At 32.7% G+C, this 22,140-nt stretch overlaps 2 protein-coding genes and 1 long non-coding RNA gene across 3 annotated transcripts; 2 read left to right on the plus strand and 1 right to left on the minus strand.

Moving 5' to 3' along the window:
• The first annotated feature begins 4,265 nt into the window (after positions 1–4,265).
• LOC122596098 (50S ribosomal protein L28, chloroplastic) lies at positions 4,266–5,675 on the plus strand. Its single transcript, XM_043768616.1, has 2 exons — positions 4,266–4,561; positions 5,367–5,675. Exons 1-2 carry the CDS (start codon positions 4,324–4,326, stop codon positions 5,597–5,599), a joined length of 471 nt encoding a protein of 156 aa, XP_043624551.1. The 5' UTR covers positions 4,266–4,323; the 3' UTR covers positions 5,600–5,675.
• A 543-nt stretch (positions 5,676–6,218) lies between these two features.
• LOC122598405 lies at positions 6,219–10,464 on the plus strand. Its single transcript, XR_006323609.1, has 3 exons — positions 6,219–6,417; positions 6,509–6,586; positions 10,276–10,464. It is a non-coding gene; the product is annotated as an uncharacterized LOC122598405 (long non-coding RNA).
• An 8,320-nt stretch (positions 10,465–18,784) lies between these two features.
• Positions 18,785–21,227, minus strand: LOC122595794 (delta(3,5)-Delta(2,4)-dienoyl-CoA isomerase, peroxisomal). Its single transcript, XM_043768236.1, has 2 exons — positions 20,525–21,227; positions 18,785–19,206 (listed from the first exon to the last, which is right to left on the minus strand). The coding sequence occupies exons 1-2, from the start codon at positions 21,153–21,155 to the stop codon at positions 19,016–19,018; spliced, it is 822 nt and encodes a 273-aa protein (XP_043624171.1). The 5' UTR covers positions 21,156–21,227; the 3' UTR covers positions 18,785–19,015.
• Positions 21,228–22,140: the final 913 nt, after the last annotated feature.

A 22,140-nucleotide genomic window follows, 5' to 3' on the forward strand; every position in this document is an offset into this window, starting at 1 on the left:
CACCCAACTTCAATTCTTTTGTGACAACAGATGACCAGGATTACAAAGCCTTGTGGATATCGATCTTCTTTAGATGAACAGTAGCTAAAACTTTGCCCGGAAATCATACTCAAACACACAAACTCCATTTATATTAACAATCACTCTTTATTAATCAAGATTACAATATTCACTTACATGATCTTTTGTAAATTGGAAAATGAGATTGAGAATCAATGAATGATTTCCAATTTTTCCATAGTAAGAATATATGAAAATGATTTTTTTTTTTAATGCTTTTAAATAGGTTAATTTTAATTATTAATTAAAATTTTGTATTTTTCATATTCATTCTCTATCGTCCAAAACGATAATGCATATTCTTTTTCGCAAACACTTTCTTAGGGTGTAAACGAGATTTTTTTTTTTGAAAAGTATACTTTATTCACAAATCTCCAAACTCACACAACAGTGGAGTGGCCAAGTATAACATACAAGTAATTACATATCAAACCTCAAAAATGTTCCATTCTTGCCAATTAATGGTGTCAACTCTCGATCTATTTCTATACCATAAAAAGCTAGTGGTCTTGATATCTTGAAAAATCTTTTCTACATTGATCTCCCGGTCTTGAAACCTCTTCTCGTTTCTTGCCTTCCATATGCATCAACATGTGACAAACATCACGCCTTTGAAAATCTTGCATTTTTTTCCTGTTAGGCCAACATGCTTGCTAGATTCGAAAATGTCTTTAACGGAGAAAAAGAAGAGTGAGCTTGTTTTACATCATTTGCTAACTCTGAACCAAATATCCAGGGCCATATTACATGAGCATAAGAGATGCTCAATCGATTCTTCCTCCTCCTCACAGAAGACGCAATCCAAGCTGCCAAAATTAACATTTCTTGCTCTAAGTGTTGTCATTGTCGGGACTCTATCCATGAAAACCCTCCACATGAAGACGTTACATTTTTTTGTGACCCATTTTGACCACTTAAAAATGTACCAATGTTGAAGCTCGATTCCATTCAAATTTTAGGATACCGAGCTCGGTCGAACCTTATTATTTAAGTTAGATATCGACTCGTAACATATTAAAGAAGCTCAGTCTTGACTTGAGATTGAACTCGTGTGTGAGAAAAACTAAATGATTTAATGTTTTACTCGAGCTCCATAAGTAATTAAAACTAAGCTCGACTATAAAAAACTTGTGAAAAAAGGTCGCTAGTCATACATTCATCAGTTAAATTATGTGTAAGAACCCAAACCCATCTAAATCAAAATGGAATTTTTTTTTTAAACAACAGACTAATACTCCACATATTAGTCTCCAACAGACTAATACTCTACATATTATTCTACAACAGACTAATACTCCATATGTTGTCCACAACAGACTAATACTCTACATATTAGTCTACAACAGACTAATACTCTACATATTTCTGCACAATTATTTCCACATTTTAACAACTAGTAAAACTAATCACAAACACATTTTCACACCTTAAATCAATTTGACAAACTTCAAAATAAGTTAAATACACATGACTCAACATTCCAAAAGCTTTCATTTGATCAAGTGCACAATTTACAACGAATTGGGTCATTTACCCGTTTTGCCAAATAACCAAAGTCAAACTTTACATCAAGTTTCAAATGACCCAAGACACATCATATTACTGAAATTCTTACATATGAAACATGTCCAAAACATAAACTTTGTACCAAGAGCCAAGGGTTTAATGAGAGGAGTAACTAGGGTTCTACCAGATACCATTTCTCCATGAAATGGTCCAATACCTTCTATGCACCAAAAGCTCCAACTTCAACCTTCTAGCAAATTACAAGTTGTTCTTACTATCGGAACCACCTATAAAAAGATGAACAACTAAAAGAATAAGCTTACGCTTAGTGAATGCATATATGTATGATCAATATATCAATATAACTATATCCCTTAAAATACACATAAATACTTAAGCCGATCATTCAACAATCAAAGTAACAACAACAAACAAATCATGATCATGTAAATTCTACTTGGCCAAGGATATATGCTAGTAGGTATCTCATCATCTACTAGTCTTACACCCAAATTATGCTAGTATATCATCATCTACTAGTCTTGCACAAAACCAATGTATGCTAGTAGATATATCATCATCTACTAGTCTTACACAAATTCAATCATACAAATGAGGTCATAGGAATTATTCATCTATGCCCTCCATATCACAAACTATGAACATATACATATGCACTCACCTTGAATTTGGCTAATAGGCTCTACTTGATTATTATGCTCATTGTTATATTCTCCACCACCTACACAACATTTATCATATACTATGAGTTTATAAACCCATTCCTTCTACAACCATTAACTAAGTTCATCATGAACTAAACCACTATATTGTTTGGCTATACCATTTTTTTCATTATAATTCTCATAATATGAATTCTAAGTTCATATACTAGCCAAGCACCAATTATAAAGTTCTTACTATTGGGGGGCTTTCATTATCAACATACTTTTTCAATCAAACTATCAATTTCTCAATCAAATTGATTAGGGCTTTACTTGAAAACCTCAAATAATAAAACCCCCAATTTCTATGATTAAGAACCCTAATTTAAATAAAAGGAACTAGAATTAGGTTAAGAAAATCAATACCTCAAGAATTCAATAATTTGGACTTGAATCAAAATTCCCTCTTTTTCTCTCTTAAATTCAGCCACTACCATCCAAAAACACAACTCGAACTTTTCAATTTTTGCTTCTTGAAGATTAATGATTATTTTTGTTATTGTTAAATCACTTGGAAGATTGATTGAAGGGATTGAGAAGAAAATTTGCTTTTGAATTGGAAAGATTTAGAATGTGATGGAAGATTAAAGCTTTTGAGAGAAATTAGACTAATGATTCATCAAGCAAAAGTGGCTGGGCTATTCCCCCCCTTTGCCACGTAAATAAAAATATAAATGGGTATTTTTACCCGCTATCCACTAAAGTTCCAACTAAATTAACCCCTTATTCCAAAACAAAATACCAGGAAATTAATTTAACGTTAAAACTATAAAAAGGTTAATTTTCTATTACCTTAAAATTATTGGGGTGTTACATTATGTATATATAAAAGCTCTTTTAAAATCACGAGCTAAATTGAGTTATGTATTCAAAATCCAATCTCGGGTCCGAATATTAAAAGAGTCGGCTCAAATCTTTTATGTTCACTATACTTCAAATGGTTTTATGTTTAATAACAAATCTGGCCTATCAAATGCCTATTTTTTAAAACTTAATAGGCATTTGACTTCGTTAGATATCATTTTTTACCACTTCTTATTATAACTCACTGGTTGAACATTAGCTCTATATGCTGTAGGTTTTGAGTTTGAAATATGGACAAGACATTTTCAAGGAATTTTCAAAACAATCCTCTAGTGAAATTGTTTTGGGTCCTACCGAAAGGACATAGTTTTATCCTAATTAAATGTCGTGCTTTCGGAGGATTTAGTTGAGAGTTTCTCCTCCTACAAGGTACTGAAGGTGAGAAATTTCTAGCGCGGACCTGGTTAAGACAGCGTATGTTACAACCTTCGTTGTGAGTAATCCACACATTTCAAAAAAAAAAAAAAGAAAAAAGTTGTTGCAAATTATAGGGACCATTCGTAGAACTTACACCAGATAAAGTAGGCATTTCATTTCATTTATTACTTATTATCCATATATAAAAGAAAAGAAACGAAGGAGAAAAAGGAAAGAAATAAAGAATTGGCATTATCAAGAAGGTATACTAAAGGTACTCACTTGTTTGACTTGTAGTCTTGTACTATAAACATTTATTGGATATACTTAATATAACTTTATATCATAATGTCTATATGTTAGTTTACATAAATTAAAAATACTTATTTAAATTACCTTAATTTATAGGGTGTTACAAAACTGAAGTCAAAAGGAGGCAAAATACAAAAATACCCTCACGTGGAATGCACGTGAGGGGATTAATGAATTCGAGTTAACGTTCGTTTTCAGAAAGGACAAAATGTGAGTATTTACAATCTATAAAGGATGATATCAGACAGTTTTAAACTGAAAGGACGAAATCAGACTTTTTGGATAACCTACAACTCTACAAGGACGATTTGTGTCGATCACTATTTTATTAGATATTCTTTTGTAAAAATAAGGATGACTAAAGAAGTTGTTGCGAATTACAGGGACCGTTCGGGGAACTTACACTAGATAAAGTAGGCATTTCATTTCATTTGATATATTATTATTATCCATAAATAAATCAAAAGAAAAGAAACGAAGGAGATAAGGAAAGAAAGAAATGGCATTATCAAGTATACAAGCAGCTTCCACAATATCCTCCTTCTCCAAACCACAGTCATCAGTAGTAAGATTGAAATCATCATCATTATCAAATGGTGTGGTGGGGGCTGCCGCTTCTTCAGATTTAGGATTTGTGACTTCACAGCTCAGTGGTCTCAAGCTTTCATCCATTAACACCACCAATCTTCCTTCGTCTTCGTCTTCTTCAACAATCAACACCCTCCCTATTGTTGCTCGTAATCCACTTCTTCTTCTCTCTCAACTTTCTTTTCTTTTCTTCTGTTTGATTTTCTATTGTTATTAATTCAGTTTTGATGCGTTTGCTAAAAAGGTTTCAACTTCTTTTTTTTTTTTTGTGTTTTTTCAAGCCTTTGTTGTTATTATTATGTGATACTTTGAAATTGAAGATAGATAAATTGTTTTGATTAATAATAACGAGAGCAATGCGGCGGTGAGATGGTGACGGTGATAGGTCGTGATAGGTCATAGGAGGTGATACATCATAGAGTGTCATAGCCAAATGCCTTAGCCGTATGGGTCCCCCCTCGGATTTAAAAATTCATTGAAATTATATCGAATAACATCTCTAATGAAAAACACCCATAAATTTTTATAATTTATCGATGTACGGTTTTTGAAATAAAAGATTTTGAAAAGAAGTAGAGGAATAAAATGATTTATGGAGGAGACAGAAAATTGTAGGTATAGATGTATGGTACATCATGCATTATCATGCGTACATTGTTAAAATTGAAAGTTGAAAGTTGAAACCTTATTTGCTTTATAATATAGTATAGATTTAAAAATTCGTTGAAATTATATCGAATGACATCTCTAATGAAAGAACATGAAATTTTAAGAACACCCATATAATTATTATAATTTATCGATCTACGGTTTTTGAAATAAAAGATTTTGAAAGAATTAGAGGAATAAAATGATTTATGGAAAAGAGAGAAAATTGTAGGTATAGATGTATGGTACATCATGCATTATCTGCTACTGTTGATCCTTGGTTCTAAAGACCTGACTTTTTTTCAGGCCGAATCTGTCCTTTCACCGGAAAGAAATCAAACAGGAAAAATCTTGTTTCCCACTCAAACCATAAGACGAAGAAGTTGCAGTTTGTGAACCTACAGTACAAGAGAATATGGTGGGAAGCTGGCAAACGCTTTGTGAAGCTGCGTTTGTCTACCAAGGCTTTGAAGACTATTGAGAAAAACGGGCTAGATGCTGTCGCCAAGAAAGCTGGAATTGATCTTAGCAAGAAGTAGTTTGATTTCCTTGTATTTTTGTTATGCTAAACATGTTACTCTTTCCAGTTTATAATGAGCTCTTGTTACATGTCTACTCTCCCTTTCTGATTTATGTTACCCCAATGCTCCACGTTGATTAAAGTTTTCATGTGTTGGAATTTGTTTGTCAAAAGTTTAAAGATAATTCTCATTCGATTTTAGGCTATTTCAGGCTTAATTCGTATATGTTGTTTTGTTGTTGAATTTGCTAGTTATACTTGATAATTGGTTGAATTAGTTTGCTCCCGAGATAGCTTGGTAGCCCACAGAACTTAGCCTGCTGACAAAAGCCTGGATGTGGGGCTGGCACTGGTGTTGATCTCTCTACAACAAATTTGAAAAGAAGTAAGTTTAATTATTGTTTTTGTATATTATTACAACTCTCATAAGCTGAGTTCGTGAGCTGGTTATTTTGCTAATAGCTTGAATCTGTTTTTTCCTAAATCTTTAGTGCTTTGACAAAGAGGTTTCGGGACTTTATGACAGAGTTTCAGGTATTAGATATTTGTGCTTCTACTCAGTGTTTTAGTTAAAGCTCACTGATTTGATAAAAAACTATTACTATCTAATTTCTTTCTTTGAGAAATTAAGACACAAGATCGATGATGGATGCCGTGAGTTTGTGGAAAGAAGAGTCATTCCAGGTTTGTTGATTGAAGTCAAACATGCTAATATAATTGCTATGTTTGAATCTTAATGTTTATGTTGGACTTGATGACATTGACTGGCTTTGTGGTGATTTTGGTCTTATACATTCGAAAGTTTGAGAAGTCACTGGAACCCGACCCGATGAAGAGGTGATGCTGATTTTTGACACAACTAAATTCTTTCGTGTAGTAAGCTTATTCTTTTCTAAGATGGGTTAACGAAGTGATTATTGTGCTACAGAAGAGCAACAACCTTTTTGAAACTGGAAATAGCCAGCAGGGTTTCCAGAATGCAATGAAAGAAATGGGCCGAGGACAGGTATGTAGAAACTAAACCAGAACCTGGATATCTAAAACTATTGAGCCAAAAAGTTAACCAATACAATCTGGTTCAGTCACAAAGCGAACTTCAACCCAAATATAACCACTCTGTCTTTTTAGTTTTAACTTTTAATTATAAAGCACAGTTTTAAAGCTATATAAAAACCATGTTCAGTTGTAGCCCCCAAACCCACCCTAGAGGCGGTTTTGTTGTAAAATCTATAGCCTTAAACCAGCTCTTAATAGTTTCTAGTTTTGTTGGATAAGGCCCATATTATTAGGCATAGTCGAGTCAACAACTACGAGTCAACAACGATGTTATTAGGAGTGAAGAAAAATTGAGGAATTTTTGATGCCATATTTTAGGTCATGATAAGTTCGTAAATAATTCATGTAAGGTTATCAAAAATAAGCTATAAAATTTGAAAATAAGCTAGGCCAAACCATCCCTAAACCTTTTGTTTTTAACTGTGTTCTTCACATAGAGCCAATAAATAACTAACAATATTATAGAACAATACCCGGCTGGACTCTAGAGCTCTGGGAACTCTTTTCTTCCCAATAACAATAAGTGAAAAGAAAATAGAAATTTTAAGAATGAAAAAAAAAGCGCAATAAAAGAGCCAGAAGTCACTTATGCATTTTACACCATGGGAAAGTGTAGTCACTTATGCAGTAAATACCGTAATTAGTTAGAGGTAGCTGCACTTCCCATTATAGCTCAGTGGTTGAGCACCAACTTTACACGCTGGAGGTCTCGAGTTCGAGACATGGGAATGACATTTTAAGGAATTTTACAAATAAAGTCTTCTAGTGAAGCAGGTTTGAGTCTTGCAGGGCAGGGTTTTATCCCAACTAAATGTCGTGCCTTAGGGCGGTTTAGTTGGGGGTTTTTCCTCCTACTAGGTATTGAGGGTGAGGGGGCTCTCTAGCGCGGACCCGGTTAAGACAACGCAAGCTAGATCTCCTGTTCCGAGCAAATGATCCACACCTTTCAAAAAAAAGTTAGAGGTAGCGACTTTAACCCAATAGTTTAACTGCTCATACGGGTCATGTTTTCATCTTGATGACCCTGACAGATCAAACTAATTTGGTTTGGCTTCACCCAAAATATATATATTTTTTAATGTAGTCACTTATGCCGTAAACACCATAATCGCACTATATAACAACCCTTGACTTACATAGATCGCTATAATCCAAATCACAACAAAGAATTCTTAACTGCTAATAATGTAACATATTAACTTTTATCGAATAGGGGGGCCTCAAAGATATATGAGGGAGTAGAGAAAAATCATACTTTTAAAACCCGGTTGGTCAATCTTGTCATTGACTCATGCAGTCTTGAGCTTACCACCCTATCCAGGTTATGAGTGCTTATCTGCACATAAAATGGACATCATTAAACTGTGAAAAAAGAAAATAAAAACACAAATAGATCTTCAATGCCTTTTAACATGCATTCAAGCACCCTCTCCTAAGCTCATCATAACAGCTATAGTTGAAGAAAAAAACTGTACAGAACCTCACTTTGAAGATTGATATTTTTTTAATGCGTTTACATAGAGATGTATGCAGCCAGCAATGCTTACTCTTATAGTCCAGAATCTGGGTAGGATATACTCGTAATATTGGAAATAATTTTCAAAAAAAAATGATATTGGAAAGGGGAGAAGCATATTTTTGTAAGTAGTACTAGTATATCAGCAGATGGCTTCTAAGAGTTCCATAGGTGTGATCAATTTTCTTCTGGTTCAACTAATTTCAACACTTCACAAGATTGCCTAGTTCTAGAAGACTAAACACGTACATGTTCCTACCAGTTCTAAAGGGCCTAGCTTTCAGTTAGCATAATATTTCTGAAAATAATCGAATCTTGTTTTAATTGGTTGGCAGGAAATGATGAAATGAGGTTTACGACTTTCACTTCTTTGTATTTTCTATAAGGTTTGTAGATGTTATAGCTTCCAATGCTTCCCAAACACCGCCTAATTTTGTAGAAAATCTGTATTCACAAAATCAGATTATCAACCTCACAATATTGGCAAGTCCTAACATCGCCTCTTCAGTGTCGTCTTATCTAAATCATCTCACAATTTAAACTTACACTACCCTCTTCTGTGGAACAAGGCTCTGCTGGTAGTGATGGAAATTTTAAAACTCTCTCTCAAAAACTCACTATATATTCAAAAATAAGTTTACAGTGTGTTGTAGTTCAGTGTGAGGCAAAATTGATATCTAAAGTTGCAGAAAAGAAAATGCTTAATATTATTTTAATTAAAGAAACTAGAGGCTACATATAGCCTTTCACATAGAGCAAATATATCGTTGGGAACAAACAAAAAAGCAACAAAATACTAAAAATCCATCCAACCCACTTTTCCACATGCTAACATTGTAAACTTGAAACTCGCTCGGTGAAACATGATCATCAAATTAATCAATTCATTTGTTATTCGAAGCATGTGCAGAAAGCATGCTCATGAATCTTGCTTTATACGAACTTGGCCCATACAAGTCAAGCTCCTCACTCAGAAAACCAACATTTTCGTCGTCCACAAACTCCATTGCCTTTTGATTAGAAAGAGCAGCCGCATCATGGTCTTGTAACCTATAATGCAGCTCACAGAGGATGAAGAACCCCCTTGCTTGTCCCAGACGATGACCAGTGTTCCTAGAAATCTCAATCTCCTTGTCAATGTGCTGCCGAGCTTCATCCCATTTCCCGAGTTCCATGTAGACCCTACCAAGATCGTGATGAAACGAGGCACAAATCTCGTTATTTTTATCCATGTTTTCTTCATCCCAGATATTTAATCCCCTGGTGAGATACTTCTCAGCCTTGTTAAATTTCTCACGATTGACTTCAATAATTCCGATAAAGAAGTAAGTATCAATGCATAGTTCAACAAAAAAATCCTTGTTGCTTGAATTGTTGTTGTTTTCTTTAAGAGTTTTGGCAAGCTTCAGGGCACGAGTAGTATACTTCTTGGCTTTCCTAAGGGAGCTTGTCTTGTCATCATCGTTCTTCGACTTTAGGAACCTTTCATTGTATGTCCAACTGAGTCGGCGGCATCCTTTGTACTGCTCGATCTTGTCATCAATATTCTTTGCAATTTCCAAATACTTATTCTGCGCGCCAATGAATCAAATTAAACAAACATGCATGCGATACGAACTTATTTGAAATTAATAATAAATATTTTTATTTATGTTCTATAATAATTAATTAATAAAAGTTATACAAATAAAAAAAATGCATCTAAAACACAATCAATTCATAAAACTTTCATTAAATATCTAACACAAACAAAAATATCATATTTATCCACATAAAATTTCAAATATCAAGAATGCCATTATTGAGATTCAAAAATATCATAATTACCCAACTAATTACATTACATAATAATAATATATAATGCAGAGCCCGTATGTTTTTTTTTTGTTCTGTGTTCGTATCTTTCTCAAATATCATAACATGTTTTTATGAGTAATTAGTAGGTGTATCATGTATGCATGTTTGTGTGCTTTCATTGGTTTTGGCTCTATCCGATATCCGATGAATTAATAAAAAAAATTGAAGACTTTGGATTTGTCTATCTTTTGATGTTTTGGCAAATAGTGGTGGACTTTTGTGTTGATTCAATATTAGATTGAGTTATGAGCTGTTTTTTTATTTAGATTGCATTTATCACCAGCCTTTGGAAAAATTGTCACAACGGAAGTTGGTTTTGATCGTGTTGCGTAAACTCATCCCTAATTATTCTGTTAATTTATTTTGTATACATTGTAATTAGGAATTAGATAAAAGAGGGTAGGATTGTAAATTGTAAATTTTATTTAATAATTTTAACAATTTTAATGTTTTGTATTGATTAACTTTAATCATTTGGGTAATTTTGATATTTTTAAAACTTACTAATGAAATTTTTGATATTTTAAAGCTTAATTGGATAAATATGATACTTATAAGTTTACCAATGGCATATACAAAATTCTCTAAAAAAAAAAGTTTAACTTTGAAAATTTAAAAATGAACTAGTTTAGTGAAACGAAAGTAGTATTAATTAAAAAATTCATTGTTATCGACTTATCGCTAAGAGATTCCATAGATCGAGTTGTATATATTAGTATTAATGAAAAACACATTATTATTGTCATTATTGTATTATTATTACTAGTACTAATATCCGTGGGTGATGCATGGTTCGAGTCACAAATATTTATATTTCCTAATAGTATTCTGGATCAGTTTATTAAAAAAAGGTGTTTCTCGCTTTTAAATTATGCGCAAACAAATAAAATAATCAATTGCTTTGAAAGTGATCCTTTACCAAAAGGTATATAGATCGAGAACGGTATAGTACCTGATAAATAATGGCGTCATTGAAACGGTTGAGATGTAAATAAACAACACGAAGGTATTCACAAGTTGAAAGCAAGTCTTTTTCAGGGAGATGAAGATCAACACTAAGATTGTAAACAATCTGAAACCATTTTAGAGCTTCCCCGGCATAATTCTCTCCTACTTTTGCGTTCCAGTAAAGACTTCCGATCGCAAACGCCAATTTCACCTGTTCTTTTACCGCATTATTATATGAACGTTCCCAGTTGGTGATCAGCTGCTTCACGTCTTGAACAACTACTTGATTCATCATGATTATTATTACTCCAAGTTTTCTTTTCTTTACTACTAGAATAAAATTAAGGCTGGGTTGTTTACAAGTTTTCTTTATTCTTTCTGTAATGTATTTTGTATATATATATGGTCGGTCTCAATAGATGAATACGTAGTCGCGCTAATATATTATTATATACACATACATAGTTAATATTAAATGGAGGAAAGAAGAAGAAATCACTCGCTAATTACTATTACTGATTAATTGCTCCGTAATTAGTATCTTTCTTTGCTAAAAATAAGTCATATTTCTATTCAATTTAATTAATATATCATCTCTATATCTAATTTTTAGTCTAATTGACCAAATCTTTGCCTTTTTGTTTATCCGCCAAAATCAATCAATCAGAATTTGCATATATGGCTGATGTTTATTTAGCAAATATGTAACGTATATATGATCTTGAATCCTATTGACAGCAATAATATCCTCGATCCATATATTTTGCTTTGGAAAAGCATCATCGATTGAGATTTTTAGTTTTATATGTAAGTGATTGATAAAAAAAAAAAAAAAGTGAAAATTGGAAATTGATAGTAGTGCTGGCTAGCTTTGTAAGAATTATTTCTAGATACAAGTAATAAATTGTATGCATTGTGAGTTGTGACACCACAAACAATGTTGTAGAGCAACGCTAGATATACAAATTAATTACAAACAAATATTTATAAACTTATGTGATAAAATAGGCGGATCAATTAGATTTCAAGCTCTATTTTCTTTCTGTCATTCGCTCACTCCATTTTATTGGTAACAACTCAATTTGTAAAAATTTGTTTGTAAGTTGTTTTAATCTTTAGCATTTCTCAGAATTTAATACTATAGTAGGTGACTATGCGAGTTCTACCCATAAAGTTTTTCTTAACTCCTTTCAGACTTTCAGCTCTACTGGATGCCTCTTTAACAAAAGTCCCGTACAAAATATTAAAATTACTAGTCCTAATATCCGTACGATGTATGGTAGTTATATACATTGTATCATAAAGAATTTCGAATATGTCTCATATATAATTCGTGAGTATGAAATAAATTGTGATTAAAGTAAATCGATGAGCGAAGTGAAATTATAATAAACAGTAATGATAAATCTACCAATATAATTATTTATAGAATTTATATTTAAATAAGTAAAAAGAAAAACTAAAGCTCAAATGATTATCAAATACTAATTTAATTAATTTAATAATAAGAAACCTAATACATTAACAATAACAGTTGCATAACAATAACAATACATGGATAAAGAAAACATCGCATAGCAATTAAATTTAAATATTAATATTTGATATCTATTAGATAATTATATTAATTTAATAATAAGAAACCTAATACAGTAACAATAATAGTTGCATAATAACTATAACAATATATGGATAAAAAACTATCGCATAACAATTAAATTTACAATATTAATATTAATATTTAATATCTATTATTAGATAATTATAAATTAACTTTTTTTTAAATATGATTAAAAGGGACACGTGTCGTACAACATATGCGTCAAGTGTCAATCAGAAAAATTATCAATCATGTTTTAATATATTGGTAGATAGGTTTCTTAATTAGAAAAAAAAAACATTAAAAGCAAGGTAACGATAATCCATATTTAAATTTTGCAAAGCTACTAACATTTAATCAACATATAATTGGTATTCTTTTTCTAAACAAATGCATACATATCTAAATTATTGTAGTTGGAAATTTATCTCTTAGGATGAGATCGAACAATATAGATATAAATAATAAGCTTGCATAAGTAATCATAAGAAAAACAATAACAAAACAAAAGTTATATCTAGAAGGAAAAACAAGAAAATTCATTAATTTTCAAAATTTTGTATATATAGACATAAAACATTTTTCATTTTTATATATTAATACAATTAGCTATTTGTTAATATAGGCTTATAAAATGTTTATGCATGTGTTAACACTAAATTATGTCCAGCATAAAACGCGAATCATATGAAAAAAATAAATTTTAATCTAGATAAAAAGTTAACACAATAGTTACAAATAAATAAACAATGTTTGACGTTATAGATGCGACAATAATTATAGAACAAGCTTTGAAAATGTATATTGAGAAATCTCTTATATAAATAAAATAAAATTTCTATGACATCATTATTTTTTAAATAATGCTTACTTGTCATCATTAAACTTATTTATATCAATTATTTTTTTTATATTTTTTTAATTAATGACATCATCTTATTTAAAGTTTAAATCATTTTTTAAATTAATTTATGATTTATTTCAGTTTTAGACTAAGTTTAATGCAAATTAAAATTTAATTATCTAACTTATTTTTTTTCTTTAAACGACTGTATGTTACTATCTCTTTTCGTTTTAATAAGCTTGTATTTTCGGTCGAAAACTCTAACATTAATTGTGAAATTGCAAATCAAATCAATTAGACATTATATTGTATAATAAATGAAATGAAATATTTAAATTATTTTAAAGATAGCCATCCAAAATAAAGTATTCAGAAATAAAACGAATAGTTATACGTAGTAGGTAGGAGTACCCCTATATATAGAGAGATAAAATAAAAGGGATAATGATAAATCAACCTAATTGGTATGCCTAAAGTTGTGCCTAATTGTAAGATGATGACATGTGGAAAAATCAGAGGGCAAGATTAGGAAAGAGAATTAGTGCATTCCACATGTCAAATTCCTAAGGTTTTAGGCATATCTTTAGGTACACCAATTAGGTTGATTAATCATTTTCCAAATGAAAGACATGTATACAAATTATTAAGAGAAGAAGAAACACAACCTATATATTCTGCAAATTAAACACTACGAGTAGCTGCTTCCGTCGATCGACTGAACAAGGTGATAAATTCTGCCTCTTTTTAAGATTGCTAAACCTTTCTATATATTATACTAGATGTAAAATTGTAATAAATGTTTGTATTATCATTCACTAGCGCGCTTTTGCTACTACCGATCGAAACCTTAATTTCCAGATCGTATTAAATATTGTACGTTCATGATAACTAACTACTATAGTTAAGTTTGCATCGATCGACTGATCATTGCAAATATGTAATTAATGGATATAATTATCCAAAACGTACGTACACGAGGAGTTGGATCTAGCTTTTTATTAGTTATACATAAAGCTTAATAATTATTTCATGGCAATTAACCTTTCCCTTAAATAATATTGATCGTCTTTTTTCGAAACTACTAGCTAGCGCTCGCTCTTATTGCATCAACAATTTATTTTCATTATCAAGTTTGATATATAGGAAACTATATACTCGTAATAATTAACTGAAGTTTGAAGTTAAATAATATGACAAGTGTATGATCAAGTAATTATAATGATATATGTACCCATTTAAATATTTATGTAATAGTAGTTAATTACTGAAGTGGATCTATAATATTATATATTATTGATCCGATATTTGATAAAGTTTGTATCACATGTTTGTTTAATTAATTCAACATGGATGACGTACGTGGTTGAGCAGTAGCGCAAAGAGTATTCCATATATGAAAAGGTGGACGAGAATCGAATGATGATTATTAAAGGCAGGGCTCCATCAGAATCTTTGGTACGTAATGTATACCGAGGAAATTAAAGGGGATGAATTGAAGCTTGATATATAGTACAGTACCCATTAAGGTTATGATGGAGCGGCCGTACGTACGTGTACGTGTTCTCGCATATCATCATTCTGATCAGCAACCACTTCGATCTTCACCACAAGTCTGAAATTTCTCCAGCTTCTTCCAGATTATCAAGATCCATTTCAACCACTCCCACGCACCCACATCCCCGATAGCTCTATCCATCCATCTCTAAGTTACATATAAAACTTTCCATATCTATACATGCATATATTTTCCCCAATTCTTTCTAACTATCCATATATATATTACACACACATATATATATAAGAGTAACTTTTATTGTTAGAGCTTTTGAAACTTTTTTGTGTGGAAACCAGGCACCTCAGTCTCAGCTAGCTAGCTCCTGTGAGAAGACAACACATGTACACTATCACTCCCAACGTAAGGGGGAGGGAGCCCGATGATCCCCGGTAACACTGCTGGGCCGTCGATCGACGATGCCAATCGGTGATTGAATTCAGGGAACTTCACCTAAGAGAGTGTGAGGGGGGCCATCAACGTTAATATCCTTTTTTTTATCCATATATGTAAACGGGATGGATACCCGTGCAATGCGGCGACAACGGGCGGTGCTAGTGGCGGTGGTGGTAACGATGTGGTTATTAAGCTAAAAATAATTGACGTAAATGGTAATGTAGCTATTTTATGATCAAGAATATTATAGAGATATTAAGTGAAATATTTAAATTAATTAATGAAAGAGAGAGATATTTTGGATAGATATGGGTATAAAATATTTTTGAGATATATTGGGTAGATATAGTATGTGAGTTAAAAATGTGTTGAAAACTAAGGGTATTTTAAACGTATAGTAGAAAGTTGAAAAGGGAGGATGATAGTTTATATATTAATATAATATAGTTATATATGTGTGCATGAACTCTAGATCAGCTTTATTGTGTTCAGGAAACTTAAAATTATGTTTATTGTGAACATAAAATGGGATTATGACTATGTGGGACCGGTTACTTCAGATTAAACTTGTTTATTTTTAGTTTGATATATTATATATATATATATATATATATATATATATATATATATATATATATATTTTTGCTTTTTCACTTCCCTTTGTGACAGCTCCTCTAGTCCAACCAAAAATCACCCCATCGAACAAACCACCACCCCCATCGGACAACACCTTCGATCCGGCCATCACCATTACCTTTCCTTCACTGGCCAACTCCTCCACTTTCACTCCCTGCCTCTTGCAGCCCTACTCAACCCGCCAGGAACACCATCACCACCACAACCAAACAGAGCACCTCACCCACTGTCCACACCATCTGTCGTGAAGATGTGTTGTTGAGATCTGATCGAGATTGTTTTGAGTTAGGATTTGTGCAGACGTTAATTTTGAGCAGTTTGGTGTTGGTTTCAAGTCGAAACTCGAAGAAACAACAAAGTTATAGTAATTTTAATTTTTCCGGCGAGTTGGTGAATTTTCCAGCGAGTCTCAATCAGTTTAACTTTTGCTGAGGGTTTGTTTGCGGCTGATTTTTAAGTATTTTGGTGCGAATTTCATTGTCTAATTCAAAGAAACGAAGGTTTAATCGGATTTTTAAGTTTTCCGACGAGTATTTGTAGTTTCCGGCGAGTTTGAAAAAAAATGATGTGTTTTTTATATTGTGAGCATAAATTAATCCCAAAAAGTTATTGTGTGCATGCCACGTAAGCAGTCCACGTGAAAGTGGTGACCGACTAACTTTTGACCCGGTCACTTTTGCATGCTATAGGACTATCGAACAAGTTTCATGAATACAATAAAGCTGACCTAAAGTTCGTGCATACAATAACTTTTGAGAATTAGTTGATTGCATTCCAGGGTACTTATCCCAGTCGATAATGTTTAACCCAACTAACGTAGTATGTTTAGTTTGTTTCGTTAGTGTGCTAACTCGTGAGAAATTTGTAAGGGGTTTGGAAATTCAACATGAGAGCATTTTGAGGCTGATCAGAGCTACATATATAGTACTTAGTACATACCACGTTAATTAAAAGATCATTGAACCCCAATGTTTAGATAAGTTATTTTTTTTTAACTTCTTAGCAATCATATGAAAACTGATGGAAGTATTTGCTTTGAACTTTTGAAGTGTGTCACTTAAAGCTTGCAAAAACAAATAACTTTGTGTTTATAGCATACATATAGCATACATTAGAACACGAGATGGCATGTTCCTTTCCTTTTTTCCCATCTATCGCACAAGTTTTATGTTCTATAAAAACTCTTTTTATTACTTTGAATCAGCTTAAGGCAAATGCAATTTCCAGTCAATTGCATGCACTCTAGTTATATGTAAAATTAGCCATATAGATTTGCCCCTTGTATTACTTAATGATCTACTTACTACAAAAATAAAAAAAATTAATTATATTGTCGGTTTATAAAGTCTATATCTTATTTTAGACACTTATAAAAACGTTGACCGGTTTACTCAATGAATATTTACTACATAACTTTTTAACAAAAAGAAGATGTAATTGAGGAAATGCAAAAGGTTTTTCATTTGTCAGATATTTGTTTTTACCTCATTGTCTATTTCTAATTCAATAAGCATATAAATTTAAATTACTTAAATATATAGTAAATTAAATACGAGTGGTAATATTAAAATTAGGATATATGTTTCACGATACAAGAATTACAAACCTAGTGTTAACAATTCTATCATCTTTTTATATTTGAAACTTTATTCATAAGCCAGAGAATCAACACAATATTGTTAAAATTTGTATAATTATTTATTTTTTATCTAGATTTAACAAAAGTGAAAAAGTAAATACAATAACAAATCGTTTATCCGACCTATTATTATTACGTACCCTCTTACTTTTAGTTTAGATTTTATTTTTTCTTTGAAGTTATTCGTGTTATAAATAACTTGATACAATATTTTTAATAAAATAATATATCTGAAAAACAATAATGTAAGTATAGAAAAGATTGAATTGCAATTAGAAAATTTTAAAGTTAAAACAATAGTTGAATTTGCGGGTTGATCTACACCCGACCCACTTTGAACTGGACCCATCTAACCCGTTTTGACCCACACCCGTCTCGACCCGTTACCCAAACCCACCCGACCTTCCCATTTTGCCGGGCTTAGTTTACATATACCCGTTTTACATTCGTTTATATATTAACTTGAATATGCTTTGGACATTTTCAAACGAGATGACCCACTTGACATGCTTATAAGCTAAAATTTGTAGCTTCACTCACATTTATAGCATCCGAGAATAATTTTTTGACCTTGGTACCAATCAAACAACTGGAAAGTGTCATATTCAAAATGTTTAAGAATGTTGTGTTGATGCACTACACTACAAATAATCTGTTACTAGATTTTAGACCCGTGTCCAACACTGAACACGGATTTTACAATATTATTAATATTAGATTTTCATACATTTAAGTCATAAAAGCCTTTTTAGAACTTAATTTATGTGCTTTTATTGACAATATTGATGTTGATCCAAATGTCATATTTATATTCAAAGTCATAAAAGCCTTTTTAGAACTTAATTTATGTGCTTTTATTGACAATATTGATGTTGATCCAAATGTCATATTTATATTCAAATTCTCGACTCATTTTAATGGCGTTTAATCAACTAGTTTTGGATACGATTCGCTATATAAAACAACTGCTCTTAAGTACAAGTTAATACGAGTTTTAGAGTCCTTGGTAGTCACTTGTCATGATTTGATTGGTTGTTTTTTTTTTATTTAAAAGGTTATTTGGTAAATATTGATTGACCATATAAGTAAATATTTTTGTGTCTAAAATGAAATATATACATCGTAACATTAGACCAATAGCATCCACACGGACACACCAATTTAAGTTTTAATATAGGGTCGCTCCACAAAGGGTGTTGAGGGAGGACGTGTAGTTTCATAAACACATCAAAGTAACATAGTAAAAAAGAAGTCCCCATATTTGTGACTCATTACACAATAACCAACAATTCAATTTTAAGGCTTCAAAACACATTACCTTTACCTTTTGGGTGTCTAACATACAACATATAACCACTGATTACAAAGACATGAAACCAAGACGATATGAATTAAAGCTTGGAAAATGAAGGTTTTCTCTTTTGAACTTGTGCTGATGCTACCTCCTTTAAATCATCTGATAACATCATTGCAGAGTTCCAAGTAGCAACATATTCCAAACCTTGATCCACCGACATATCTCTACTCTTTAGCAGCACTGTTTTCGTCCCTGTCACAGCAAGCGGAGATTTTGCAGCAATCCCTGCACACCAATTATATCACACGTTTATGGTTTTATGTCCCTCTATATAACATACATATACTGAAATGATTAACAATGCCTCCTACATGATACTGTTAATTAAAAACATGAACTGTTGTACAAAATTAAATCCCTACGACTAAATTTGTTTGAAGAAGAATTAAAGAAAAACTACAAGACCAGACGATATGCTTCAAGGTAATTGAGTTATAAATTACTTTGCTTGTTCTGGTTTCAAGCTGCACAGATAAAATCGAGTAACAATATCGACAAGTTTAAGGCCTAGTATTATAAAGCGGTCACAGTTACACAACTTAAGCCTATCACCCTGCTATGACCCCCCAGGCCCCCCCACACACACACCATTTTAACTCGAAAGAGTATTTGTTAGAATTACAAACCAAAAGGCCCAGCGGTATTAGCTGATGACACCCGAAAACAGGCTAATATGCATAGTATGGACCAACACTTCACCCAACCCACCGGATACATTATAAGACCACTCTAATGAAAACGATCTATGTATCCAGGGGGAGAAAAGTATCTAGTGTTTGACAAATATATCATTCCTAAGTTTCATATAACTATCATCAAATAATAGGGGATGAGAATATAAGTCAGTTAGGTACCTAAGCTTAGGTATGTAACACTCACATATTATTTTTTAAATCCATAAAATTCATGGGGGCCATGTGATTTAATTAAAATTCAACAAATATTAAAAACTTAGTAGGTGAGGGATTCCACACCTAAGCTTAGATGCCGGACAGCCTTATATATATAGGGGAAAGATAATTTGAGACCAACTAAAAAAAGTCCAAAAAAGGACCATTGATTTTCGTAAGTTACACATCACCATCATGATCTACTACGATATACAAGACTTTTTTGTAAAAACACTAAGACTTTTTAGCGATGGACCCACAGAAAAATCATGGGTAAGTAACTTACACATGGGTAAGTAACTTACACATGTGTAAGTTACACATGATTTTCTGGTGGGCCCGTTGCCAGAAAGTCTTAGTGTTTTTATAAAAAAGTCTTGTATATCGTAGTAGATGATGATAGTGTACAAAAATCAATGGTCTTAGTTGGTCATAAAATAAGAGGTGGTCTCAAAATATCTCATCCCTATATATATATATATATATATATATTTGCGAAAGACGAAACAAAGGGGGCACAATTTAGTATGAAAAATTATTGGGGGTCGTGATATTAGGTGTTTGTGGACAGCCAAGTATGATATGAGCAATTGAGCAGAAATAAAAAATATTTAAATTTTAAAAAAATATATATAAATCAAATTGGGGGTTACCCTGTGCGATGGACATAACAGCCCGATACAAGTCTTGTTTAGAAGCAAAAGCTTCAGAAACAAGTCCCAATTTTTTAGCCTCTGAACCGGAAAAAGACCTGGCAGTCAGAGCCAGTTCCATAGCGGTTGCATATCCAACGATGGCAGGCAACCTCTGAAGCGACCCCAGATCAGCTGTGATCGCCAGATCCACTTCCTTCACAGAGAACAACGCATCTTGTGTGCAGTACCTGATATCACAGGCGGTTATGATATCAACCCCGCCGCCGATACAAGCACCGTGAACGGCGGCGATCACGGGCTTCCTACACTTCTCGATGGCCGTGATGGCGTCCTGCATATGCTTTATATCACGCCGGATCTTTTCACCGAAGCGACCACGGTCAGAGTGATTTGAAGCGGTAAGTGAGGAGAGGGCTTTGAGATCGATGCCGGCGCAGAAATGGTTTCCTTTGGCGGATAAGATGATGACGGAAACGTTGGGGTTTTGGTCAACAGAGGAAAGGGCTTTTGGGAATTCATCAAAGAATTCTGGTGAGAGTGCGTTGCTCTGACGTGGCCTGTTTAGGTAGACCGTGCACACCCCCGATGATGATGATGAATCGATTTCTAGGCTGCTGTATTTCTCCATTTTCTTTCTCCTTTTATTTTACCAGTTTTTTGTCAACAGAAATCGGATTATATATACACTAGTTTCCTTAACCCACCCGCCCACACTATTGGACCGCTACTGTTTGTGAAAACTATATATGTAGTTTTTTTTTAAAGGAGAATTTCGCTCAGAAATTTCGTGTCGCGATTCGACAATGGGAGGTCTAATATACGTTGTTTTAACTGGGTCTGCGTTAGAGAGCTCCCTTGAAGTAGAAATACCTATTTCAAATATCCGATGGGGGAAGCCCCTACTAATCCGCCCGAATGCACGACGATCAATAGAGGTAAACCCTGCCTCCTCAGACTTGAACCTGGGTATCCCAAGACGACTTTTTATGTACTTCCCAAGTCTTGAACTCAAGACCTCCTGCTCATAAGGCATGTATTCAACCACTTGAGCTAACTAGAAAGTACAACTATATATGTAGCTAGTTGTAACATTTGAAATGGTAAGTTTTAGCTTTTTAAACGGAGATGCTTGTTAAAAATTTTATATTTTAAAAAGAAAAGAAAAAAACTAATTTTGGAACACACATTTTATCTTATTTTATTTCTCTTTAATAAAATATGAAAATTCATCTAAATCATTCAAAATATTTATCTCACAAACCGTAAATCGTTATATGGAAAAGATAAATATGGGTAGTCTTAAAATTTCGCCATCTTCCTTTAGAGATGAAATTCGATATACTTTTAAAGACTTTTTAGTTTTGGTTTTCCTTTTGGTACTTACACATATCTACACATGTGTAGCCTTAAACAAAAATTGTGATTCGAAACGGGTTTCGCTTTTAAAAAAATTCATAAAGGGTAGCTGGTGGGGGAGATAGGTCATAGTGTAATAGGTCATACAGGGTGATAGCTCATAGGGGATGATCGGTGATCTACCTAACGGGTTCCGCCCTTAGCCGCTATGGCTCCGCCATGGACTGACGCACTCCGCCCTTGGCCACCATGGCTCC

The sequence above is a fragment of the Erigeron canadensis genome, chromosome 4 (assembly GCF_010389155.1).
Source record: "Erigeron canadensis isolate Cc75 chromosome 4, C_canadensis_v1, whole genome shotgun sequence".
Classification (NCBI taxonomy): Eukaryota; Viridiplantae; Streptophyta; class Magnoliopsida; order Asterales; family Asteraceae; genus Erigeron; species Erigeron canadensis.